The sequence below is a fragment of the Rhinoraja longicauda genome, chromosome 17 (assembly GCF_053455715.1).
Source record: "Rhinoraja longicauda isolate Sanriku21f chromosome 17, sRhiLon1.1, whole genome shotgun sequence".
In the NCBI taxonomy this organism is placed as follows: Eukaryota; Metazoa; Chordata; class Chondrichthyes; order Rajiformes; family Arhynchobatidae; genus Rhinoraja; species Rhinoraja longicauda.
In genome coordinates this window covers 45,572,077-45,599,506 of record NC_135969.1, presented here as the reverse complement: position 1 = coordinate 45,599,506, position 27,430 = coordinate 45,572,077, and the positions used below count along the sequence as shown (strand labels likewise).

General features: G+C 49.4%; 1 protein-coding gene across 1 annotated transcript in view; it reads left to right on the top strand.

The window, feature by feature from the left end:
- Positions 1 to 27,430, top strand: part of cacna2d3a (calcium channel, voltage-dependent, alpha 2/delta subunit 3a) — a 337,954-nt gene that overhangs the window by 205,185 nt on the left and 105,339 nt on the right. The window contains exons 20-25 of the mRNA XM_078414636.1: positions 106 to 151; positions 4,948 to 5,045; positions 6,388 to 6,481; positions 6,970 to 7,065; positions 13,692 to 13,813; positions 21,689 to 21,769. Of these exons, the coding sequence (XP_078270762.1) occupies positions 106 to 151; positions 4,948 to 5,045; positions 6,388 to 6,481; positions 6,970 to 7,065; positions 13,692 to 13,813; positions 21,689 to 21,769 (537 nt within the window). The remainder of the gene's footprint in view (positions 1 to 105; positions 152 to 4,947; positions 5,046 to 6,387; positions 6,482 to 6,969; positions 7,066 to 13,691; positions 13,814 to 21,688; positions 21,770 to 27,430) is intronic.

Sequence of the window (27,430 nt, the reverse complement as noted above, 5' to 3'; positions counted from 1 at the left end):
ATGGGAGCAGGAGGCAGAGAGGTTTTACAGGTGGTGGCTGATGTTCTGCATGATCATTGATCAATGGTGATAGCTGTTTAACATGTTGTCTTTCTGCCCATTCAGGCTTACATGACCTGGATCATCCTGACTTAAAGTTGATGGAGGAATGGTGAGACACTGTGCTCTAAACGGCTCAGGCAGGGGACAGCAAAACTTTGGCCAATAGGCTGTTCAGGTCCATTTGAGTTCCCATTGACATGTTGCCTAAAGTACAAGTTGGTAACATCACCTTCAGGAAACATGACGGCTTGTATCACGAAAATCAGTTATAGAGTCATAGAGTGATACAGCGTGGAAACAGGCCCTTCGGCCCAACCTGCCCACACCGGCCAACATGCCCCAGCTACGCTAGTCCCACCTGCCTGCGTTTGGCCCATATCCCTCCAAACCTTTCCAGCCCATGTACCTGTCCAAATGTTTCTTAAACAATCACTTTGAAGAATTGTATAAAAGACACTACGGAAATAGTGTGGGCAAATTCAATGTGAAATCGGGTACAGAGGTGGAAATAAATCGGGTACAGAGGTGGAAATAAATCGATAGAAAGGTTCCAGTTTAGTTTATTGTGAAGTGTTCCGAGGCCCAGTGAAAAGTTTTTGTTGCATTCTATCCAGTCAGTGGAAAGACAATACATGATTAATACAGGAATTGCAACTATTAGTTTTCACTGTTGAAGTTTCCACAATGATTACAGTTTACGCCATGGAGTGGTTCAGGTTTAGTCATAAGGTCACAATGTCACAAGAGCTAAGCAGAGTTAGGCCATTCAACCCATCAAGTCTACTCCACCATTCAATCATGGCTAGACACAAAATGCTGGAGTAACTCAGCGGGTCAGGCAGCATCTCAGGAGAGAAGGAATGGGTGACGTTTCGGGTCGAGACCCGGTCGTATTGTAAACAGTTGTGGCCCCAGCACCGATCCTTGCGGCACTCCACTCGCCACTGCCTGCCATTCTGACAGGGACCCTTTTATTCCTACTCTTTGTTTCCTGGACCCGGTCTCGACCCGAAACATCACCCATTCCTTCTCTCTTGAGATGCTGCCTGTCCCGCTGAGTTACTCCAGCATTTTGTGTCTGCCTTCGATTTAAACCAGCAAGTTATTTTCCTTCAATCACGGCTGATCTATCTCTCCCTCCTAACCCCATTCTCCTGCCTTCTCCCCATAACCCCTGACACCCACACTAATCAAGAATCTATCTATCTCTGCCTTAAAAATATCCACTGACTTGGCCTCCACAGCCTTCTGTGGCAAAGAATTCCACAGATTCACCACCCTCTGACCGAAGAAATTCTTTGCCACGGACAACTGTGGAAGCCAAGTCAGTGGATATGGCAGACATACTGTAGATAGATTCTGATTCACAAAATGCTGGAATAACTCAGCAGGTCAGGCAGCATCTCGGGAGAGAAGGAATGGGCGACGCTTCGGGTCGAGACCCTTCTTCAGACTGATTCTTGATTAGTACGGGTGTCAGAGGTTATGGTGAGAAGGCAGGAGAATGGGGTTGGGAGTGAGAGATAGATCAACCATGATTGAATGGCGGAGTAGACTTGATGGGCCGAATGGCCTAATTCTTCTCCTATCACTTATGACCTTATGAAAAGATTAAATAAATATAATGTCCAGCAGGGTCCTGACCGGAAGCCTGTCTGTCCATTACCACTGACGAGGTGAGTTCTCCAGCACTCTGTGTTTTACACTGGCACTGGAATGTTTTAAAGACGTTCGGCAATACTTCCTCGGGGAAGGACGCTCCGTGTTGGTGAAATGGTTTATTCAGGGTGAGAGGGTGTTCAGCGGTGATTCTGATTGACACGATTCCAACCTCACTTGCTAATTGGGCCATGTAGTCCCTGACCTTTGATGCAGTAACATAGGGTAATGAGCTTACGTTTACGATACATCAGGATGATCGGCCACACTACAGCTGGTGAGCACTGCGGGAGCTGTCTGAACTTCATGTTCATCTACACCCTGTCAACATAGAACATGGACTACTACTCCTCAACCCCACTGTGGTATCGGCCTCCACCACCACCCCTGGCAGTGCGTTCCAGGCCCCTACCACCCTCATAGGGTCAAATAAGTGATAGCAGCAGAATTAGGCCATTCGGCCCATCAAGTCTACTCTGCCATTCAATCATGGCTGATCTATCTCTCCCTCCTAACCCCATTCTCCTGCCTTCTCCCCATAACCCATGACACCCGCACTAATCAAAAATCTATCTATCTCTGCCTTAAACATATCCACTGACTTGGCCTCCACAGACGTTTGTGGCAAAGAATTCCACAGATTCACCACCCTCTGACTGACAAAATCCCTCCTCATCTTCCTTAAGGAACGTCCTTTAATTCTGAGGTTGTGGCCTCTAGTCCTAGACTCTCCCACTAGTGGAAACATCCTCTCCACATCCACACTATCCAAGCCTTTCACTATTCTGTGTTTCAGTTAGGCCCCCCCTCATTCTTCTTAACTCCAGCGAGTACAGGCCCAGTGCTGACAAACGCTCATCATACGTTAACCCACTCATTCCTGGGATCATTCTTGTAAACCTCCTCTGGACCCTCTCCAGAGCCAGCACATCCTTCCTCAGATATGGGGCCCAGAATTGCTCACAGTGCTCCAAATGTGGCCTGACCAGCGCCTTGTACAGCCTCAGCATTACATCCCTGTTGTTGTATTCCAGTCCTCTTGATATAAATGCCAGCATTGAGTTTGCCTTCCTCTCTACTGGAGTCCCCCCTCATCCCCTAAACACCATGTAAAGCACCTGCCCCACACATCTGTACACGTGGCCCCTCTCATCTGCCCTACACATCTGTAAACATCGCCCCTCTCACCTGCCCCACACATCTGTAAACATCGCCCCTCTCACCTGCCGCACACACCTGTAGACGTGGCCCCTCTCACCTGCCGCACACACCTGTAAACGTGGAATCTCTCACATGCAGCAAAAAATCTGTAAACGTGGCCCCTCTCACCTGCCCCACACATCTGTAAACATCGCCCCTCTCACCTGCCGCACACATCTGTAAACATCGCCCCTCTCACCTGCCCCACACATCTGTAAACATCGCCCCTCTCACCTGCCCCACACATCTGTAAACATCGCCCCTCTCACCTGCCCCACACACCTGTAAACATCGCCCCTCTCACCTGCCCCACACACCTGTAAACGTGGCCCATCTCACCTGCCCCACGCATCTGTAAACATCGCCCCTCTCACCTACCCCACACACCTGTAGACGTGGCCCATCTCACCTGCCCCACACATCTGTAAACATCGCCCCTCTCACCTACCCCACATATCTGTAAACATCGCCCCTCTCACCTGCCCCACACACCTGTAGACGTGGCCCCTCTCACCTGCCCCACACACCTGTAGACGTGGCCCCTCTCACCTGCCCCACACATCTGTAGATGTCGCCCCTCTCACCTGGCCCACACACCTGTATATGTGGCCCCTCTCACCTGCCCCACACACCTGTACACGTGGCCCCTCTCACCTGCAGCAATCCCCTCACGTCTTTGGTATTTCCACTCTGGGGAACATAAACCAGGGCCACTGCCAATATTCCAGCATCTGGTGGTCGGGCTGTTCCCAATGTTGGGGGAGTACACACCCAGGGGCCACAGTTTAAGAATAAGGGGTCGGCCATTTGGAACGGAGATGAGGAAAAACCTTTTCACCCAGAGAGTTGTGAATCTGTGGAATTCTCTGCCACAAAAGGCAGTGAAGGCCAAATCACTGGATGTTTTCAAGAGAGAGTTGGATAGAGCTCTTAAAGGTAGCGGAGTCAGGGGGTATGGGGAGAAGACAGGAACGGGGTACTGATGATCAGCCATGATCACAGTGAATGGCAGTGCTGGCTCGAAGGGCCGAATGGCCTCCTCCTACACTTATTGCCTATTGTCTATTGTCACTCCCTTTAATCCGGACAAGATTACCAGACCGTACTTGGAATTCCCCTGGAAGTCCCCCTGACAACATGTCCCCCAGGCCGGTCGGCGGCCGGGCGGTGGGCGGGTGGAATCTGCCCCCTGCGGCCGGCGCTGTGGAACTCCGACCCGGCCCGAGCCGGCAGATCCGTTCCCAACGCCGGCTTCCACGGCCAACTTTGCCGGCCAGTATCTCGGCCCCACCCCCGAGACCGTGGCCTCTGTCGGTGCGGCAACACGGACCAATACGGCAAGACTCTGGAACCAAGGGTGCCAGAAAACAGGGGGTGGACCAGTACCACACGGGTGGACCAGTACCACACGGGTGGACCAGTACCACATGGGTGGACCAGTACCACACGGGTGGACCAGTACCACACGGGTGGACCAGTACCACACGGGTGGACCAGTACCACATGGGTGGACCAGTACCACATGGGTGGACCAGTACCACACGGGTGGACCAGTACCACACGGGTGGACCAGTACCACATGGGTGGACCAGTACCACATGGGTGGACCAGTACCACATGGGTGGACCAGTAAGTACCAAGCGGTGCTGTAAACTTTACCCAACAAAAGAGCAATTGTTCACAAGCTGCCTGTTACCAACTGACAATAAAACAGAGGGGACAATATTCACTGCTGGTCGTTATTCTGGACAATTTAGTTTTGTTTAGTTTAGTTTAGAGATACAGCGCAGAAACAGGTCCTTCAGCCCACCGAGCCCGTGCCGCCCAGCGATCCCCGCACACTAACACTATCCCACACACACGAGGCACAATTTACACATACACCAAGCTGATTAACCTACTGACCTGTGGGTCTTTGGAGTGTGGGAGGAAACCGGAGATCTTGGAGTACACACAGGCATTTTACAGCAGGGCAAATGTTGGCATCCTGTGATTATGTTTCTGGAGCCGCTTGTCATTAACACCATGGGTTATCTTTCATTTCAGGAACTACTGTGATACCGACTTACATCCTCAGTATCGTAACCTCCTTCAGCTTGAAGCCGTCAAACTCTTCCTCTCTGGAAAGGAACCGCTGCTACAGTGTAAGTCAGATGTTGTCACGCCTTCACTCAAAGTGCCAGAGGAACTCAGCGGGTCACACAGCATTTAGGGCAGCACGGTGGCACAGCGGTAAAGTTGCTGCCTCACAGCGCCAGAGACCCAGGTTCCATCCTGACTACGGGTGCTGTCTGTACGGAGTTTGTACGTTTCCCCCGTGACCAACGTAGCTTATCTCTGGGTTACTCCCGCATTCCAAAGACATGCAGGTTTGTAGGTTAATTGGCTTGGTGTAAATGTAATTGTCCCCAGTGTGTGCAGGAGAGTGTTAGTGTGCGGGGATCGCTGGTCGGTGCGGACTCGGTGGGCTGAAGGGCCTGTTTCCGTGCTGTATCTCTAAACTAGACTGAGCTGTGGAGCGAATGGCCAGGCGACGTTTCAGGTTGGGACTCTTCTTCACACTGATTCCTCCAGGTGATCTGGTTTCCTCTCACATAGAGCCATATAGCACAGCAACAGGCCATTCGGCCCAATTAATCCATACTGACCAAGATGCCCCATCTCAGCTCATCTCATTTGCATGCATTTGACCCCAACCTCTCCTGTGCGTAGCTGTCTGAGTGTCTTCTAAATGTTGGGCAGCAGGGTCTTGTCCACTCTCTCCACAGATGCTGCCGAACCCACTGAGATTCTCCTGCATTTTGTGTTTTGTTCAAGGTTCCAGACTGGGCGATGGTTTTGCGGAACACCTTCGCTCAGCCCGCCTGAACCTGCCTGATCTCCCGGTTGCTGGACACTTTCATTCCCCTTCCCATTCCCACACTGACCTTTCTGTCCTGGGTCTCCTCCATTGTCAGAGTGAGGCTAAACACAAATTGGAGGAACAGCATCTCATATTTCGCTTGGGCAGCTCACAGCCCAGTGGTGTGAATATTGTTTTCTCTCACTTCAGGTAGCCCCGGCATTCCCTCTCTCTCCACCCCCCCCCCCACCCCCCTCCCCACCCACCCCCCCCACCCCACCCAAGTCCCACCAGCTTCTCGTTTTCACCCAACACACAGCTAACAATGGCCTGTTTCCTTTATCATCGTTAATTCTTTCATTCATTGGTCTTTATCTCTCCACATCATCATCTATATCTCTTGTTTTCCTTATCCCTAACCAGTCTGAAGAAGGGTCTCGACCCGAAACATCACCCATTCCTTCTCTCCAGAGATGCTGCCTGTCCCGCTGAGTTACTCCAGCTTTTTGTGTCTATCTTCGGTTTAAACCGGTATCTGATGTTCCTTCCTGCACGTCTCCATTGTAAAGCCTCCCATTTTTACTCTTCTGTGATCAGAACATCGGAAAGAGGAAAAATAAATGCTTTAAATGTTCCCTCTGCAGGTGACAAGGAATTAATCCAGGAGGTGCTGTTTGATGCCGTGGTGTCAGCTCCCCTGGAAGCCTACTGGACCAGCCTAGCTCTCAACAGATCCGAGTAAGTATGTAACCAGGGAGATTCATTACAAATAGGGCTTGCTGGCTAGCATGCACTCGATGGGCCGAACACCCTGTTTCTGTGCAGTATGACTGTGTTCCTTTGGCACAGAAAATGGATGGACAATAAATAATAAGCTTACCACAAGGCTCAGATCCTGTACATTTAGCTTAGTTTAGTTGGGTTTATTGTCACGTTTACCGAGGTACAGTGAAAATCTTTGTTGTTGCATGCTAACCAGTCAGCGGAAAGACAATACATGATTACAATCGTAATGGTAGAGTGGCTTTCTCTGCCTTCCTTGGCCTTAATGTCTTTATTTATTTTCCATGTTCTTTTAGCTGAGTTAATTCGTCGCAATATTGCCAGCTGCATATTCTGTAGTTAAACAGTGACCAGATATCCTGTTGTTCCCAGTGAGGTTTGCTTTCCACTTTGTGTCTGTGTCCTTGCTAACCCCACGCCTCCTGCTGAATGTTTGCCTGCAGGAACGCTGACAAGGGAGTCGAAGTTTCTTTCTTGGGAACCCGCACGGGCCTGACCCGCGTCAACCTGTTCGTCGGGCCGGAACAGCGCAGTGACCAGTAAGCTTCATCACCAATGAAACGCATCTCTTTCACACCGACATCTGACCCGTTCCTAATGCGCCGCGTTACAGGAAGTAGCAACAACACTGTGAGGTCTTCATTAAGACAAGGAGCTAATACTTTCATTCAAGAGATTGGTCTCATGATTATTTTGTTATTCAATGAAAGTATTGGAGGGTTATGGACCAAGCACTGGCAAATGGGACTAGGGTAGTTGGGGCATTGTTGGCCGGTGTGGGCAAGTTGGGCCGAAGGGCCTGTTTCCACACTGTATCACTCTGTGACTCTATGAAGGGCCTGTTTCCACACTGTATCACTCTGTGACTCTATGAAGGCCCTGTTTCCACACTGTGTCACTCTGTGACTCTATGAAGGGCCTGTTTCCACACTGTATCACTCTGTGACTCTATGAAGGGCCTGTTTCCACACTGTATCACTCTGTGACTCTATGAAGAGCCTGTTTCCACACTGTATCACTCTGTGACTCTATTATCACGGAAACGTACAACACAATAGCACTTTATTGTCAAATGTGCAGCACACATGAAGTGAAGTTCTTGTCCATGCAGAATAACTTGTCCCATTTGCCTGCATTTGGTCCATATCCCTTTCCTATCCAAGTGTCTTTTAAATGTTGTTATAGTTCCTGCCTCCACTACCTCCTCTGGCAGCTCACTCCATATACTCTGCGTGAAAAAGGTGTCCCTCAGGTTCTTAGTAAAACTTTCTCCTCTCACCTCAAACCTGTGTCCTCTAGTTCTTGATTCCCCTACCCTGGGGAAACATGACTGTGCATAGACTGTGAATAGACCCGATCTATTCCCCTCTTGATTTTATACACCTCGATAAGATCACCCCTCGTCTTCCTTCACTCCAAAAAATAAAGTCCTGTCCTGCCCAACCTCTCTCTCCCTGTAGATCAGGCCCGAGTCTTGGCACTATCCTTTCAAATGTTCACCAGTCTGAAGAAGGGTCTCCATCCGAAGTATCACCCATTCCTTCTCTCCAGAGATGCTGCCTGTCCCGCTGAGTTACTCCAGCATTTTGTGTCTTTCTCCAGTTCAGTTCAGTTGAGTTGATTGTCCCGTGTGCTGAGGTACAGTGAAAAGCTTTTGTTGCGTGCTAACCAGTCAGCGGAAAGACAATACATGATTACAATCGAGCTGTGTACAGATACAGGATAAGGGAATAACGTTTAGTGCAAGGTAAAGCCAGTAAAGTCTGATCAAAGATAGTCCAAGGGTCACCAAAGAGGTAGATAGTAGTTCAGCACTGCTCTCTGGTTGTGGTAGGATGGTTCCTTTGCCTGATAACAGCCGGGAAGAAACTCTCCCTGAATCTGGAGGTGTGTGTTTTCACACTTCTGTACCTCTTGCCTATGAACTGGGCACAACACTCCAAGCGCAGTCTCACCAACACCTTCCACAACTGTGATGCAATGTCCTGACTTCTATACCTATTTCCCTGACCGATGAAGGCCAATGTATGAACATTCACCTCCCTGTCTACCTGTAATACATCCACAGTGATAATCATGGTGGTCTTTAGCTATCTGCATCCGTGAAAGCTAAAACGGCTCAAAAATATAACTATGAATGAAAGGAGAAAGACTTACAGATGATTTCAGAATTAGTTTCCAGATTTTTATAACCATCTCAACCTGGGAACTAATTGTGAAATCATCTGTCTCTATATCCATTGTCGTTTATTTGTAGCCCTCTTTGTTGGTATCCCCCTAGATCTGACGTAACTATCCTGGCTCTCATCATGAAGGGAATGGATTCAATCAGTAAAATAGAAAACAATATGAAATATCGCTGATTATCACAGGTATCTAGATGCAGGAACAATGTTCCCAATGTCGGGGGAGACCAGAACCAGGGGCCACAGTCTAGGAATAAAGGGGAGGCCATTTAAAACTGAGATGAGAAAAAACTTTTTCACCCAGAGTCGTGAATTTGTGGAATTCTCTGCCACCGAGGGCAGTGGAGGTCAATTCACTGGATGAATTTAAAAGAGAGTTAGATAGAGCTCGAGGGGCTAGTGGAATCAAAGGATATGGGGAGAAGGCAGGCATGGGTTACTGATCAGCCATGATCACAATGAATGGCGGTGCTGGCTCGAAGGGCCAAATGGCCTCCTCCTGCACCTATTTTCTCTGTTTCTATGTGTCCCTAAAGACCTTAAACACTTTCCTCCAATGTTCTAGTTGCCAGAGGAAGCCCAGGCCATCACACACACCACACTCCCCACCATTGTAGATGTAGCCCAGTCCATCACACACACCACACTCCCCACCATCCACTCCTTCTACACTCCACGCTGCCTCGGGAAAGCAGCCGACATCATCAAAGACTTGTCCCTGTCCCACCCCGGTCATTCCTCATTCTCCCCGCCCCCGTCCGGCAGAAGGTCTGGAAGCTTGAGAGCAAGCACCACCAGACTTGTTACATGGGCCACTCTCCCCTTCAGCGCAAGGAGAGGTGGCAAGTTCGTCCCAGAGCCCGTGATTGTTTCTCCATTAATCTGAGGTCACCAACAACAAGGGCCCAGAAGGTGTTGTTGAATGAATGAACGAATGAAACTTTATTCTCAGGTGACAAGTCATGGTAATAATCTTTGTTTTGGAACCTAAGGTATGCAAATAGTTGCCACATGAAGGGCGCCGAGAAAGGTACAAAGTCTTCCATTGTACACAAACCATTCCTGCTCCCCCTTAGTCCTCATGGGGCCCACCACGCCGGGTCCTCCTCTGTTCTACCCCCCCCCCCCCGATGGCGGTCCCAGCACGCCGCGTCCTCCTTTAACGGTGTGACCAAGTGGCTCCGACATTCCCGGTCGTGCCCAGGTGTGTTGCTGCTCTGAGACCCAGAACCTCATTCAGTTCAAGCCTGGACGCAAGAGCGCAGGGGTGAGATGATAATGGGATGTAGCAAGTAACTGGAGCAACTCAGCGGGTCAGGCAACATCTGTGGAGGGAATAGGTAGGTCAAGGACAAAGGGAATCAAGGTCAATGGGAATCAAGAAGGCAATGTCCATTGACTGGAGTCATAACGTGGGCACAGGAAGAGAGCCATGTGTTGGTCAACCACCCCATTTCCAGCTTTCAGCAAGGTAGGCCTCAGCCCTGCCATCTTCCACTTCTTCATCAATGATCCTTCTTCCAGACTGTGTGTGTGTTTCCTCCAACATAGATTCACACAGCACAGAAACAGGCCCTTAGGCCCAACGTGCCCCTGCTAACCAACAAGCCCCATCTGCACTGAGCCCACCTTTTCCCTCAACCTATCCTATCAATGTGCTTGTCCAAGTATCCTTTAAACGTTGTAATAGTATCAGCATCAACGACCCACTCTGGCAGCTGATTCCACATACCCGCCATTCTCTGGGGAACAAGGTGCCCCTCAGGTTCCTGTTAAATCTTCCCCCTCTCTCCTTGTGTCCCCATCAACATATTCACGTCCATATGTTATAGGAGCAGAATTAGGCCATTTGACCCAACAAACCTACTATCTTTCTCCCTCCCATTCTCCTGCCTTCTCCCCATAACCTCTGACACCTGCACTAATCAACAATCTATCTATCTCTGCCTTAAATATTTCATATTTATTTTCATATTTCAGATACAGCGCGGAAACAGGCCTTTTCGGCCCACCAAGTCCGCACCGCCCAGTGATCCCCGCACACTAACACTATCCTACACACACTAGGGACAATTTTTACATATACCCAGTCAATTAACCTACATACCTGTACGTCTTTGGAGTGTGGGAGGAAACCGAAGATCTCGGAGAAAACCCACGCAGGTCACGGGGAGAACGTACAAACTCCTTACAGTACAGCACCCGTAGTCAGGATCGAACCTGAGTCTCTGGCGCTGCATTCGCTGTAAAGCAGCAACTCTACCGCTGCGCTACCGTGCCGCCCACTGACTTGGCCTCCACAGCCTTCTGTGGGAAAGAATTCTGCAGATTCACCACCTTCTGACTAAAGAAATCCCTCCTCATCTCCTTTCTATAGATACGTCCTTTTATTCTGAGACTTTGACCTGTAGTCCTAGCCTCTCCCACTAGTGGAAACATCCACTCATTATCCACTGTATTCGGGCCTATTACTATTCAGTAAGTTTCTATGTGATTCCCCCCTCATCCTTCTAAACTCCAGCGAGTACAGGCCCAGTGTCGTCAAACGCTCATCGTATGCAGATGATACTAAGATAGGTGGAGTAGTTGATAGTGAGGTAGATTTTCAAAGTCTACAGAGAGACTTGGGCCTTTTGGAAGGGTGGGCTGAAAGATGGCAGATGGAGTTTAATGCTGATAAGTGTGAGGTGCTGCATTTTGGTAGGACAAATCAAAATAGGACGTACAGGGTAAATGGTAGGGAATTGAGGAATGCAGTGGAACAGAGGGATCTGGGAATAACTGTGCATTGTTCCCTGAAGGTGGAATCTCATGTGGATAGGGTGGTGAAGAAGGCGTTTGGTATGCTTGCCTTTATAAATCAGAGCATCGAGTATAGAAGTTGGGATGTAATGTTAAAATTGTACAGGGCATTGGTGAGGCCGAATCTGGAGTATGGTGTGCAGTTCTGGTCGTCAAATTATAGGAAGGATGTCGACAAAATGGAGAGGTTACAGAGGAGATTTACTAGAATGTTGCCTGGGTTTCAGCACTTAAGCTACAGAGAGAGGTTGAACAGGTTGGGTCTTTATTCTTTGGAGCGTAGAAGGTTGAGGGGGGACTTGATAGAGGTTTTTAAAATTTTGAGAGGGACGGACAGAGTTGACGTGGGTAGGCTTTTCCCTTTGAGAGTGGGGAAGATTCCAACAAGGGGACATAGCTTCAGAATTGAGGGACAAAGGTTTAGGGGTAACATGAGGGGGAACTTCTTTACTCAGAGGGTGGTGGCTGTATGGAATGGGCTTCCGGTGGAAGTGGTGGAGGCTGGCTCGATTTTATTATTTAAGAGTAAATTGGATAGGTATATGGATAAGAGGGGATTAGAGGGTTATGGTCTGAGTGCAGGTAGATGAGACTAGGTCAGGGAGAATGGTCGGCGTGGACTGGTAGGGCCGGACAGGCCTGTTTCCATGCTGTAGTTGTTATATGTTATATGTTATATGTTATATGTTATATATGTTAACCCATTCATCCCTGGGATGGGGTTATTCACCGAGACGGTGCTGGGTCAGGATGGTAGCTGGCTACCAATTTCTCAAGGACAATTTGTGTTGGGCAATTGGTTGACATTGATATCTTCATTCCACGGAGGGATATAAATAGCCACTTGTGCTGCGTCTGAACCCAGCGTGTGGTCACACCTGCCAGTATCTGTTACCCAAGGTGGCATCTGTGAACCGCAGAGGCCATGGCCGTTCACATACAGGTGCTCCCTGACACGATGCTTCCACTTACAATACCGCACGCAGTGATGAAAGCTAATGGAATGTTGGCCTTCATGACAAGAGGAGTTGAGTATAGGAGCAAAGAGGTCCTTCTGCAGTTGTACAGGGCCCTAGTGAGACCACACTTGGAGTACTGTGTGCAGTTTTGGTCTCCAAATTTGAGGAAGGATGTTCTTGCTATTGAGGGCGTGCAGCATAGGTTTACTAGGTTAATTCCCGGAATGGCGGGACTGTCGTATGTTGAAAGACTGGAGCGACTAGGCTTGTATAATCTGGAATTTAGAAGGATGAGAGGAGATCTTATCGAAACGTATAAGATTATTAAGGGATTGGACACGTTAGAGATAGGAAACATGTTCCCAATGTTGGGGGAGTCCAGAACCAGGGGCCACAGTTTAAGAATAAGGAGTAGGCCATTTAGAACGGAGATGAGGAAAAACTTTTTCACTCAGAGTTGTGAATCTGTGGAATTCTCTGCCTCAGAAGGTAGTGGAGGCCAATTCTCTGAATGCATTCAAGAGAGAGCTAGACAGAGCTCTTAAGGATAGCGGAGTCAGGGGGTATGGGGAGAAGGCAGGAACGGGGTACTGATTGAGAATGATCAGCCATGATCACATTGAATGGCGGTGCTGGCTCGAAGGGCCGAATGGCCTCCTCCTGCACCTATTGTCTATTGATATTTTGACGTTGCAATGGTGCAAATGGCAGTGACCCGTAGTGAGCCGACGCTCGCTTCCGGCCACGTGATCGCGTGTATTCAATGCATTTCGAGTCACGATATGTTCGGTTTGCGATGGGTTTCTTGGAACGTCACCACATCCATCGTAAGCTGAGGAGCACCTGTGTTCCCTGCAGTCCCTGGAGGAGCTTTCAGTTTCAGGAAAGTGGCAGTAAGTGAGGACCAAGCCTGCAGACACACGGTCCGTTAGTGCGGCACTGAGAAACGTCACGCTCCTTGAAGGGGAAGAGAAATTGGTAAGTGGACAACAGACGCCTACAGATAAAAACTGCAGGAGCGGCCAAACGTGTTCACTTCATTGAGCCAAATTGCAGCCGGTTTAGATCTAACGCGCGACCACACAGGTCAAGAACCAGCACAAGTGTAAACCGTGTGTGTAAATGTGACCTGTTAACTGTGAACACAAAGCACTAGTCTTTAATGGAAATAATAATGACAAAGTAACTGTGCAATTTATATTTCTTTCCTGTTTCAAGACACTTCTTGGGTGCACAAGACAAGGAGAATATTTTCACGGCAGACCACTTCCCACTGTGGTATCGCAAGTCCGCAGAGCAACTTCCAGGGACCTTCGTCTACTCAATCCCATTTAGCCCAGGTTCGTGACTTCAATCCAAACATGGAATTAACTCCACCTTTCGGGATACGTTTACAAATAACATGCTCATTTAAAATGGGCTCTTAACGTGGATCTGACCAGTTAGTGATGAAATGATTGGCTGTGTTGTGTATCTCATCCTCTTCACTGGTCATGCTTATCTGCCACTCACTGTGCTGTATCCAGGCACATAGAGGCCAAGTCAGTGGATATATTTAAGGCAGAGATAGATAGATTCTTGATTAGTACAGGTGTCAGAGGTTATGGGGAGAAGGCAGGAGAATGGGGTTAGGAGGGAGAGATAGATCAGCCTGCCTCTTTGTCGGGTACGTCGAACAATCCCTGTTCCAGACGTACACTGGCCCCATCCCCGAACTCTACCTCTGCTACATCGATGACTGCATTGGTGCTACCTCTTGCACCCATGCAGAACTCACTGACTTCATACACTTCACCTCCAATTTCCATCCTGCCCTTAAATATACCTGGACTATCTCTGACATCTCCCTCCCGTTTCTGGACCTCACCATCTCCATCACAGGAGAAAAGCTAGTGATGGACATTTACTACAAGCCCACCGACTCGCACAGCTATCTGGACTACACTTCTTCCCACCCGGTCCCCTGCAAAAAGTCTATCCCCTACTCCCAATTCCTCCGTCTACGCCGCATCTGCACCCGGGATGAGGTGTTTCAGACTAGGGCTTCCGAGATGTCCTCGTTTTTCAGAAAATGGGGCTTCCCCTCCTCCATTATAGATGAGGCTCTCACTAGGGTCTCTTCTACATCCCGCAGCTCCGCTCTTGCTCCCCCTCCCCCCACTCGCAACAAGGACAGGATCCCCCTCGTTCTCACCTTCCACCCCACCAGCCAGCGGATCCAACATATCATCCACCAACATTTCCGTCACCTACAACAGGACCCCACCACTGGCCATATCTTCCCATCCCCTCCCCTCTCTGCGTTCCGCAGAGACCGTTCCCTCCGCAACTCCCTGGTCCACTCGTCCCTTCCTACCCAAACCACCCTAACCCCGGGCACTTTCCCTTGCAACCACACGAGATGCAACACCTGTCCCTTTACCTCCCCCCTCAACTCCATCAAAGGACCCAAACAGTCTTTCCAGGTGAGACAGAGGTTCACCTGCACCTCCTCCAACCTCATCTATTGCATCCGCTGCTCTAGATGTCAACTTATTTATATCGGCGAAACCAAGCGCAGGCTCGGCGATCGCTTCGCTGAACACCTGCGCTCGGTCCGCATTAACGCAACTGATCTCCCGGTGGCCCAGCACTTTAACTCCCCCTCCCATTCCCAGTCTGACCTCTCTGTCATGGGCCTCCTCCAGTGCCATAGTGAGGCCCGCCGGAAATTGGAGGAGCAGCACCTCATATTTCGCCTGGGCAGTTTGCGGCCCGGTGGTATGAACGTCGACTTCCCCAACTTCAGATAGCTCCTCTGTCCCTCTCTTCCCCTCCTCCTTCCCAGATCTCCCTCTATCTTCCTGTCTCCACCTATATCCTTCCTTTGTCCCGCCCCCCTGACATCAGTCTGAAGAAGGGTCTCGACCCGAAACGTCACCCATTCCTTCTCTCCCGAGATGCTGCCTGACCTGCTGAGTTACTCCAGCATTTTGTGAATAGATAGATCAGCCATGATTGAATGGTGGAGTAGACTTGATAGGCCAAATGGCCTAATTCTACTCCTATCACTTATGATATGATCTTCTAACCCGTGACACCCGTACTAATCAAGAATCTACCAATCTCTGCCTTAAATATATCCACTGACTTGGCCCCCACAGCCGTCTGTGACAAAGAATTCCACAGATTCACCACCCTCTGACTACAGAAATTCCTCCCCGTCTCCTTCCTATAAGAACGTCCTTTAATTCCGAGGCTGTGACCTCTGGTCCTAGACTCTCCCTCTAGTGGAAACATCCTCTCCACATCCAGAAGGCATAACAGGGTTATGTTCAGAGACAGCCAGCAGGGAGAGCACTGCCAGACAGTGTGACTGTTGTCTGATCAACAAGTCTAAACAAATGTCACGAAACAAGATTGTTTCGTTGTCAAATGTCCCGAAAACAAACAATGAAATTCTTACTTGCAGACACAAAATGCTGGAGTAACTCAGCGGGACAGGCAGCATTTCTGGAGGGAAAGAATGGGTGACATTTTCAGTTTAGATTTTAGATTTAGATTTAGAGATACAGCGCGGAAACAGGCCCTTCAGCCCACCGGGTCCACGCCGCCCAGCGATCCCCGCACATTAACACTATCCTACACGCACTAGGGACAATTTTTACATTTACCAAGCCAATTAACCTACAAACCTGCACGTCTTTGGAGTGAGGGAGGAAACCGAAGATCTCGGAGAAAACCCACGCAGGTCACGGGGAGAACGTACAAACTCCGTACAGACAGCACCCGTAGTCAGGATCGAACCTGAGTCTCCGGCGCTGCATTTACTGTAAGGCAGCAACTCTACCGCTGCGCCACCGTGCCACCACTTGAGACCCTACTTCAGTCTGAATGAAGGTTCTCGACCTGAAACGCCACCCATTCCTTCTCTCCAGAGATGCTGCCTGTCCCGCTGAGTTACTCCAGCACTTTGTGTCTGTCTTCGGTTTAAAGCAGCATCTGCAGTTCCTTCCAAAACAGCTATCACCACAGTATATCTTTAGACTGAAGAGTAAATGGATGTCATCAAACTCCAGGCCAGTGTACCCTTGTGCCCAACAATGCTTTGCAATGATACAATCACACAGTCAGGACACAAGTAACAGCCCAGCCCTGAGCCTCAGACATCAACAGTCAATGGTCATACGTTCCAGAGTAGAACAATTACATTCTAACTGGCAGCAACAGTACAACAGCTCAGAAGTGATAGGGGTAGAATTAGGCCATTCGGCCCATCAAGTCTACTCTGCCATTCAACCATGGCTGATCTATCTGTCCCTCCTAACCCCATTCTCCTGCCTTCTCCCAAGGACACCCCCACACCCACCCCTCTGTCACCACTGGCCCAGCACTGGCACCCTCCCTCTGTCACCACTGGCCCAGCACTGGCACCACACCCCCCCCTGTCACCACTGGCCCAGCACTGACACCACACCACCCCTCCTCTGTCACCACTGGCCCAGCACTGGCACCCCCCCTCTGTCACCACTGGCCCAGCACTGGCACCACACCCAGCCAGTTCCTCGTACATGAGAGCTGCATCCACCGACACTGATCACCATGCTCTGACACGTGATCGCCATGCTCTGACACGTGATCTCCATGCTCTAACACGTGATCGACACGCTCTGACAGGTGATCTCCACGCTCTGACATGTGATCACCACGCTCTGACACGTGATCTCCAGTGATCTCCTGCTGTTGTCAGAGATGCCTGAACATAAGCAGGTGTGTGTTGTCGCACAGCTCCAGTCGGCGGTGGACAGCTCCCGTGTACCGGCGGTGGACAGCTCCCGTGTACCGGCGGTGGACAGCTCCCGTGTACCGGCGGTGGACAGCTCCCGTGTACCGGCGGTGGACAGCTCCCGTGTACCGGCGGTGGACAGCTCCCGTGTACCGGCGGCTCAGTGGACACCCTGCCCCCACTACATCACATGCCCACGTCTCTACTGCACAGACACGCACACACACACGTACACGTACATGCATACGCACACGCACGCACGCACACGTACATGCACATGCACATACGCGCACACAAACAAACACGTACACGTACATGCACAAGCACACACACGACACGCACGCACACACGTAAGCGTACATGCACATACGCGCACACATACACACAAACACGTACACGTAAATACGCACACACACGCCCGCACACATACACACAAATACACACGCACACACACAAATCACAGACACACGTACATGTACATGCACACACATGCATGCCTGCACGCACACGCACACAATAGACAATAGACAATAGACAATAGGTGCAGGAGGAGGCCATTCGGCCCTTCGAGCCAGCACCGCCATTCACTGTGATCATGGCTGATCACTCTCAATCAGTACCCCATTCCTGCCTTCTCCCCATACCCCCTGACTCCACTATCCTTAAGAGCTCTATCTAGCTCTCTCTTGAATGCATTCAGAGAATTGGCCTCCACTGCCTTCAAAGGCAGAGAATTCCACAGATTCACAACTCTCTGACTGAAAAAGATTTTCCTCATCTCAGTTCTAAATGGCCGACCCCTCATTCTTAAACTGTGGCCCCTGGTTCTGGACTTCCCCCAACATTGGGAAAATGTTTCCTGCCTCTAACGTGTCCAACCCCTTAATAATCTTATACGTTTCGATAAGATCTCCTCTCATCCTTCTAAATTCCAGTGTATACAAGTCTCCAGTCTTTCCAGTCGCTCCAGTCTTTCAACATTTGACAGTCCCGCCATTCCGGGAATTAACCTGGTGAACCTACGCTGCACGCCCTCAATAGCAAGAATATCCTTCCTCAAATTTGGAGACCAAAACTGCACACAGTACTCCAGGTATGGTCTCACTAGGGTCTCAAACACAAATACACACACATACATGCACATACACACACATACACACACAAATACGCACATGCACACACATACACACACGCACACATACATGCACATACACACAAACGCACATACACACACATGCACACACACAAACAAGCACAAACGTACACATGCACGCATACACATACGCACACCCATGCACATACATGCACATACATACACACGCGCACACACACACACACACACACACATAATAGTGTAGATACAATCACACACCTGCCGACATACAGAAGTCACACAGACACAAACACGGATGCACACTCATATAGATAAACACACACACACACACACACACACACACACACACTCTAAAGAAATGTCTCCTTGTCTCCTTCGTAAAAGAACGTCCTTTAATTCTGAGGCTGTGACCTCTGGTCCTAGACTCTCCCACTAGTGGAAACATCCTCTCCACGTCCACTCTACCCAGGCCGCTCATTATTCTGTACGTTTCAGTGAGGTTCCCTCAGTCAGTCACAGGGACAGCTGTACTGAGAGCTGAGATGTGAGATCTCCTGCCTTCACCCCACAACCCCTGACACCCGCACTAATCAAGAATGTGTCTGTCTCTGCCTTACGAATATGCGCTGACTTGGCCTCCAGGGCCGTGTGTGATGGCGTGGCATTGCCAGACGGGCTGTGATGATGGATGAAAGGCAGTGGGTGACTGGCTTCTGTCCAGAGTTAGATCTGCACAGGTGGAGGTGCTGCTGGTGTCCCAGTGTCAGGTTAAACCCACAGCGCCGGTTCCAGTAAACAACTAACAGCCGCTATCTGCAAAGTGTAATCTGAAACGTTGATCAACACAACACCAAACTATGGATGAGAAGACACCAAAGGCAGGGTGGTGGTGCTGCAGCAGGTAGAGCTGCTGCCTCACAGAGCCAGGGACCCGGGTGGCACTTGGTACTTAGAACACTTACACATTCCCGCCAGCCATCGTCAAATATCTCAACAGACAATAGGTGCAGGAGGAGGCCATTCGGCCCTTCGAGCCAGCACCGCCATTCAATGTGATCATGGCTGATCATTCTCAATCAGTACCCCGTTCCTGCCTTCTCCCCATACCCCCTGACTCCGCTATCCTTAAGAGCTCTATCTAGCTCTCTCTTGAATGCATTCAGAGAATTGGCCTCCACTGTCTTGTGAGGCAGAGAATTCCACAGATTCACAACTCTCTGACTGAAAAAGCTTTTCCTCATCTCAGTTCTAAATGGCCTACCCCTTATTCTTAAACTGTGGCCCCTTGTTCTGGTCTCCCCCAACATTGGGAACATGTTTCCTGCCTCTAACGTGTCCAACCCCTTAATAATCTTACACGTTTCGATAAGATCTCCCATCGGAGCACCAACGTAATGGGATTCTAACCACGATCCTGCCCTCGGGTGCTGTCTGTCTGTGTGGAGTTAGCACGTTCTCCCAGTGACTGCGTGGGTTTCCTCCGGGTGCTCCGGTTTCCACCCACATCCCAGAGACGTGCGGATTTGTAGGTTAATTGGCCCTCTGTAAATTTGCTCTCACTGTGCAAGGAATGGATGCAAAAGTGGGATAACATGGAACGAGTGCGATCGGGTGAGCGATGGTCGGCGTGGACTCGTTGGGCCGAATGGCCTGTTTCCGTGCTAACTAGTGGGAGCGGGTGAGCGATGGTCAGCACGGACTCGGTGGGCCGATTGGCCTGTTTCCATGCTGTATCTTTAAATTAAACTAAACAACTGGAGCAGTTATTATCAAAGTGTCATCTGAAATTTATTTCAACACAACACAATTTATAGCGAGGAGATTGATTGTTGCACTGCCTGACAGACTGACATGTGTAGATGAATAGTCTGCTTGCTGAGTTACACGAGTTATGTAACCTACAGGCTGTTCTCTGTACCCACTACTTGTTTCACTGGCATCTATCTCATCTATCTATCCCATTATCCGGCACGGTGGCGCAGCGGTAGAGTTGCTGCCTTACAGCGAATGCAGCACCGGAGACCCGGGTTCCATCCCGACTACGGGCGCCGTCTGTACGGAGTTTGTACATTCTCCCCATGACCTGCGTGGGTTTTCTCCGGGATTTTCGGTTTCCTCCCACACTCCAAAGACGTGCAGGTTTGTAGGTTAATAGGCTTGGTATGAATGTAAATTGTCTCCAGTGTGTGCAGGATAGTGTTAGTGTGCGGGGATCGCTGGTCGGCACGGTCTCGGTGGGCGTTGTATCTCTAAAACTAAAACTAAAACAAATAACATCAGCATTTGTACCCCACCCTAAATTTGTTTCTGGCAATATGTTCCATAGTTTGACTCTTGGCTCCAGCTGCTGATTCACTGAGAAAATCACTTCCATTAATGGTGAAGGTCAAACGAACCATTATGTTCTGTGTCAGGCACACCTCTCATTAGTCATTGCCGGTTTTATAGGGCCTTGTACATGTTTCTGAAACTATGTTGGGGAGATTTCTGAAGACATTCTACCACTGGAACAGCAGTGCAGAAGATAGACACAAAATGCTGGAGTAACTCAGCGGGACAGGCAGCATCTCAGGAGAGAAGAGATGGGTGATGTTTCGGGTCGAGACCCTTCTAAATGCAGGTGGTACCTAACTGAACATAATAGCAAAGCAGCATCTTGATCAGTACGGGTGTCAGGGGTTATGGGGAGAAGGCAGGAGAATGGGGTTAGGAGGGAGAGATAGATCAGCCGTGATTGAATGGTGGAATAGACTTGATGGGCCGAATGGCCTAATTCTGTTCTTATTCCTTATGACCTTATGACTATCCTACACACTAGGGACAATTTACAGAAGCTAATTAGCCTACAACCTGCACGTCTTTGGAGTGTGGGAGGAAACCGAAGCACCCGGAGAAAACCCACGCAGGTCACGGGGAGAACATGCAAACTCCGTACAGACAGCACCCGTAGTTGGGATGGAACCCGGGTCTCTGGAATTCTCTGCCACAGAAGGTAGTTGAGGCCAGTTCATTGGCTATATTTAATAGGGAGTTAGATGTGGCCCTTGTGGCTAAAGGGATCAGGGGGTATGGAGAGAAGGCAGGTTGGATGATCAGCCATGATCATATTGAATGGCGGTGCAGGCTCGAAGGGCCGAATGGCCTCCTCCTGCACCTACTTTCTATGTTTCTATGTTTCTATGTCTCTGGCGCTGTGAGGCAGCAGCTCTACCCGCTGCACCACCGTGCCGGCCCATTCCTTCTCTGGATTTCTTTGAATGAAGGATGATTACAATAAATATACACATTTAGATCATTTCACTCTGATACTAAATGAGCTTTGTTTCTACTTGATAGAGGCAGAAAACAAAAGTAGTGTGGTAACTGCGAGCACCAGCGTACAGCTCCTGGACAACAGGAAGTCACCTGTGGTTGCAGGTAAGCCATGCTCTTCATTCAACGTACCGTGTTGGTGATAACCAGAATGATATGTGCCGCCGTGCCAGGACGAGCCGGGGGCCACAGTACAAGAATAAAGGGCAGGCCGTTTAAAACTGAGGTGAGAAGTAACTTGTTCACCCAGAGAGTTGTGGATTTGTGGAATTCTCTGCCACAGAGGGCAGTGGAGGCCGACTCACTGGATGGATGTAAAAGAGAGTTAGATAGAGCTCTAGGGGCTAGTGGAATCAAGGGATATGGGGAGAAGGCAGGCACAGGTTACTGATTGTGGATGATCAGCCATGATCGCAATGAATGGCGGTGCTGGCTCGAAGGGCCAAATGGCCACCTCCTGCACCTATTGTCTATGTTTCTATGTTTCTATGTCACTGATCCTGTCTGGGCAATTGCAAGCTGCATTTGCAAGTGCAGTTGCAAGGGGGAACTTTACCAGGTTACGGTCTCCTGTGTTTAGGTTCAGACTTTCCAGCAACGTCTAACAGCCCGTGTGAACCTTCGCACACACCTCCTGAAATATTTGCCATCTGGCTTTGTCCGTGTCAGCTGTGGTTCTGCCTCCTCCTGCAGTAAGCAATGTTGTAGAATCTCTATGTCCATCGGACAGATCTGTACTGTGATGCTGGATACAGTGTCAACTCCAGCACCACCTGACCGACAACATCGACATAGAAACATGGACAATAGGTGCAGGAGGAGGCCATTCGGCCCCTTCGAGCCAGCACCACCACTCAATGTGATCACGGCCGATCATCCACAATCAGTACCCCGTTCCTGCTTTCTCCCCATACCCCTTGATTCCATTAGCCCCAAGAGCTAAATCTAAGTCTCTCTTGAAGACATCCAATGCATTGGCCTCCACTGCCTCCTGTGGCAGAGACTGAGCCTTGGTGAACCTGTGACCTGGACATGGAGCTGGCACCATGGTGAGATCAGGGTGGGCTCTGGCAGAGTACGGACCCTCAGTGGGTGAGACCGGCGACCCGTGATGGTGGGGGGCTTCTGTGCCTCATCGTCACCTCAGATCTCTCTCCCAGTTGCTGCACCTGTCCTCAATCTACGTGCAGATTGGGTCCAATCCCTTCCTTCTGCTCCAAGCTGTGTGCACCTGTTTCAGACCAGTTCAGTTTAGTTTTGTTCAGTTTATTGTCACGTGTACCGAGGTACAGTGAAAAGCTTTTGTTGCGTGCTAACCAGTCAGCGGAAAGACAATACACGATTACAATCGAGCCTTTCGCGGTGTACAGATACATGATAAGGGAATGATGTTTAGTGCAAGGTAAAGCCAGCAAAGTCCCATCAAAGGTAGTCCGAGGGTCACCAATGAGGTAGATGGTAGTTCAGCACAGCTCTCTGGTTGTGGTAGGATGGTCCTTGATTATGCTGCTGGCCTTGCTGAGGCAGCGTGAGGCACCAAGCCATGCTGTGATGTGTTGTGGGAAGATGCTTTCTGTGGTGCATCCGTAGACGTTGGTCGGAGAACTTCTTCAAAGTCGCCAAACCTTGAGGAGATTTCGCAGTGGAGCAGACGGAACTTGCAGGAAGGAAGTGCAGATGCTGGTTTATACGAAAGGTCTCAAGCTGAAACGTCACCTATCCATACCCATCCAGCGACGCTGCCTGCCCTACTGAGTTACTCCAGCATGTTGTGTGTGTCTTCAGTGTAAACCAGCATCTGCAGTTCCTTCCTACACACATCAGTTTGATATTGGGTTTCATATATAATATATAAGTGAGCTTGATGCCTTCACACGTTTAAACCCCGGAGCAACACTTCACTGCAAGGAAGAACCCAGATTCCATTTTCAGAGCAGTGAATAGTTGACGTTGGAATGGGGCAAACAAGGAATCGCAATGAGTCTTCATCCTGAGATGGTCCACCAGCTGCTGTGTAGAGTGTCATGGACAATCTCCACAATGGTCCACCAGCTGCTGTGTAGAGTGTCATGGACAATCTCCACAATGGTTCACCAGCTGCTGTGTAGAGTGTCGTGGACAATCCCCACAATGGTTCACCAGCTGCTGTGTAGAGTGTCATGGACAATCTCCACAATGCATTGGAGGGGAACATGCCAGCGAGATCTCTGTGTCCTATCAGTAGACATCAGTAGCCCCTGTATCTACATGTGTAGCCCCTGTATCTACATGTGTAGCCCCTGTATCTACATGTGTAGCCCCTGTATCTACATGTGTAGCCCCTGTATCTACATGTGTAGCCCCTGTATCTACATGTGTAGCCCCTGTATCTACACGTGTAGCCCCTCTATCTACATGTGAAGCCCCTCTATCTACATGTGAAGCCCCTGTATCTACACGTGAAGCCTCTGGTTTTGACCTGGTGATGCTCTGCTGATATGGAAAGGTAACCCCATCTATCGAGTTGGTAACAAGCTCCAGCCACACTTCTGGGCTTCCCATGAAACTGAGCACTAACAACGCAATTAGAAGCCCTATAAAAGGACCAAAGTATGTCACACTTGATTAGTGTCTGCAGCACAACTGACAGGTTAGTTGTCCAGATTCTGCTGCTGATGGTGATGTGGGATCACATCTAAAACCTCAGTGAGCGGTCGGTCGGTCGGTCGGTCGGTCGGTCGGTCGGTCGGTCCGCAGTGTAGCTGCACTGGGTCCTGAGGCACATGGAGTCACACAGCACAGAAACCAGCCCAAACTGCTGGAGTAACTCAGCGGGACAGGCAGCATCCCTGGATAGAAGGAACGGGTGATGTTTGGGGTGGAGACCCTTCTCCAGACCCATCATCCCTCCCATCTACTGCCTGCCACCCCACCGCATGTTCCCCTGAGAGTTACTCCAGCACTTGTTTTGTAAACCAGCATCTGCAGTTCCTTGTTTCTAAATTGTTTAATTTGTTTGGAAAAGCTAAAGAAGAAAGCACTTAAAACAATCTCTAATGGCTGGAAGCATCAAACAAGCTGAAGCGGTTCCAGTAAGCATTGGAGTTGGCTTTGCCCAGCCTCTGCCGAGCAGCTGCTGTTGCCATTGATGTAGATGGACTGCCTGTATCTGTGCCAGGTTCACCGGGTGCAGGATCACAGGATGGATTCCACAGCTCAGTGTGGGGGAGTCCACAGCACGGCCAACGATTCACTGCTGAAACTTTCCCCTTTAGTTTAGTTTAGAGATACCTCCCAGTGCGGAAACAGGCCCTTCGGCCCACCGAGTCCGCACCAACCCGCAATCCCTGCACATTAACACTATCCTACACACACTAGGGACTATTTTTACATTTACCAAGCCAATTAATGTCTCAGAGAAAACCCACGCAGGTCACGGGGAGAACGTACAAATTCCGTACGGACAGCGCCCATGGTCGGGATGGAACCCGGGTCTCTGGCGCTGCAAGTGCTGTAAGGCAGCAACTCTACCGCTGCGCCACCATGCCACTCTTCAACTTGGCCAGAGAGATCAGTGCTCTAATGGTTGCATCAGGCTCCCAGTGTCTGCACACTTCCATGGAATAAACGCCAGGCTTGTTTGCAAGTTGCTAACAATCTACAAACCTGCACGTCTTTGGATTGTGGGAGGAAACCGAAGATCTCTGAGAAAACCCACGCAGGTCGCGGGGAGAACGTACAAACTCCGTACAGACAGCACCCGTAGTCGGGATCAAACCCGGGACTCTGTCACTGTAAGCGCTGTAAGGCAGAAACTACCGCTGCGCCACCGTGCCGCACTGTAGCGTAGTGAAGAATGGAACAGAAGGATGTTTTGATAATGTAAGACAGGAGGAGGTTACATGGGGCATGATCACCACGATTGATTTCGACCCGAAACGTCACCCATCCATTCTCTCCAGAGATGCTGCCTGACCCGCTGAGTTACTCCAGCACTCTGTGAAACGTCACCCATCCATGTTCTCCACAGATGCTGCCTGACCCGCTGAATTACTCCAGCATTTTGCGTCTATCTTCACCACTCTTGATTGTTGGGTACATTATGCCATGTTCTGGTAAAAACTGCTTGTAACCTCTGTGTCGGTACGAGCTTATAGCCACATGTGGTGTGGTAAACGTTTAATTCAAAGCTTTACTTTGGGAAAGATGGGCATAATGAATATGGGTTGGGAAACGATCAGATGCTGATCCAAGATATTGCCATCTGTGGCCAATTGAAATGGCCATCTGGGGCAATGAAGACATGCTTTGCAGATGATGCATGCTTCCATTTAGAAACCACTCTTGGCAGACGGCAGCATCTACTGGAAAATAGTTCTTATTGATAGCATTAATATAAAGTTCACAAAAAGAAAGCAAGCAAAACATACCAAGCAATGGAGAGGTTTATAAAGTCTATTTGATGTTTCGAAGCAGGGTGCTTTGATAAGCATGGTGAGGTAATTGTGGAAGAAAAACATAAGCAGATGGGAATAACATCATCAACAATTTAATTTAACATTTCAGATACGTTTGTTACTGATTATAGAGAGTACTTTTCACAGGACGTATATTTTCAATGATTGTTTGTGCAGAATTACCTCTCACATTCTGTTGTTAATTTAATATTATTGACCCTGAATTCTAGCTGAAATCTTGATCGCCACTAGTTTTCGTTTTCCACATGGGTTGTAATGGGCCACCACAGTTATCGGTCACAGTGACATGAAAACATTTTTCACAAGTTCACTCTGAACTAATGTCAGGTCTCCAGTGAAATAGACTTAAACAGAACGCATGACAACGTTACTCGTGAGAACATAATACTGTAAGATGAGTAATAAGGTGATAATAAGTGATAGGAGCAGAATTAGGCCATTCGGCCCATCGAGTCTACTCCGCCATTCAATCATGGCTGATCTATCTCTCCCTTCTAACCCCATTCTCCTGCCTTCTCCCCATAACCTCTGACACCCGTACTAATCAAGAAACTATCTCTGCCTTAAATATATCCATTGACTTGTGGCAATGAATTCCACAGATTCACCACCATTGAATTTATTAAATGAAAGTATACCTCTCCAGAAAGAGGACAAACCTATTTCTTGTGATTGCAATCCCAATGGCCTACCACAACTCATTGGGTAACTGGAAGGCCACAGTGTTCACATCTTACAAGACACGAATAATTACAACCCAAAAACCTAATACAAATTGCTAAAATGTATATTTAGTGAAGGATACCAATGTGTTCCCAGTTATAACACTGTCCCAGAAGAAACCACAGCAACAACTTATGTTTATATCGAGCCGTTAACACACTGCAACCAACCTACAGTAAGTATTCAGCAGAGAAGACACAAGCTCCATCTTGCACAGTTCCCATGGAATGGTTGACAGACATCCCTTTGATGTGTTTGTGTCTCATTCTTCAGCTTTCTCATCATTCTGTTGATACTGATTCAAGCCATTTGGAACTCATATACATAGCACGTGATTAGGGTTGCCAACTGTCCCGTATTAGCCGGGACATCCCGTATTCTGGGCTAAATTGGTTTGTCCTGTACGGGACCACCCTTGTCCCATATTAGGCTCGGGGGGGCGCTGTAGGCCCGGACACTGTAGGCCTGGACACTGTAGGCCAGGACACTGTGGGCCCGGACACTGTGGGCCCGGACACTGTGGGCCCGGACACTGTGGGCCCGGACACTGTAGGCATAGACACTGTGGGCCCGGACACTGTAGGCC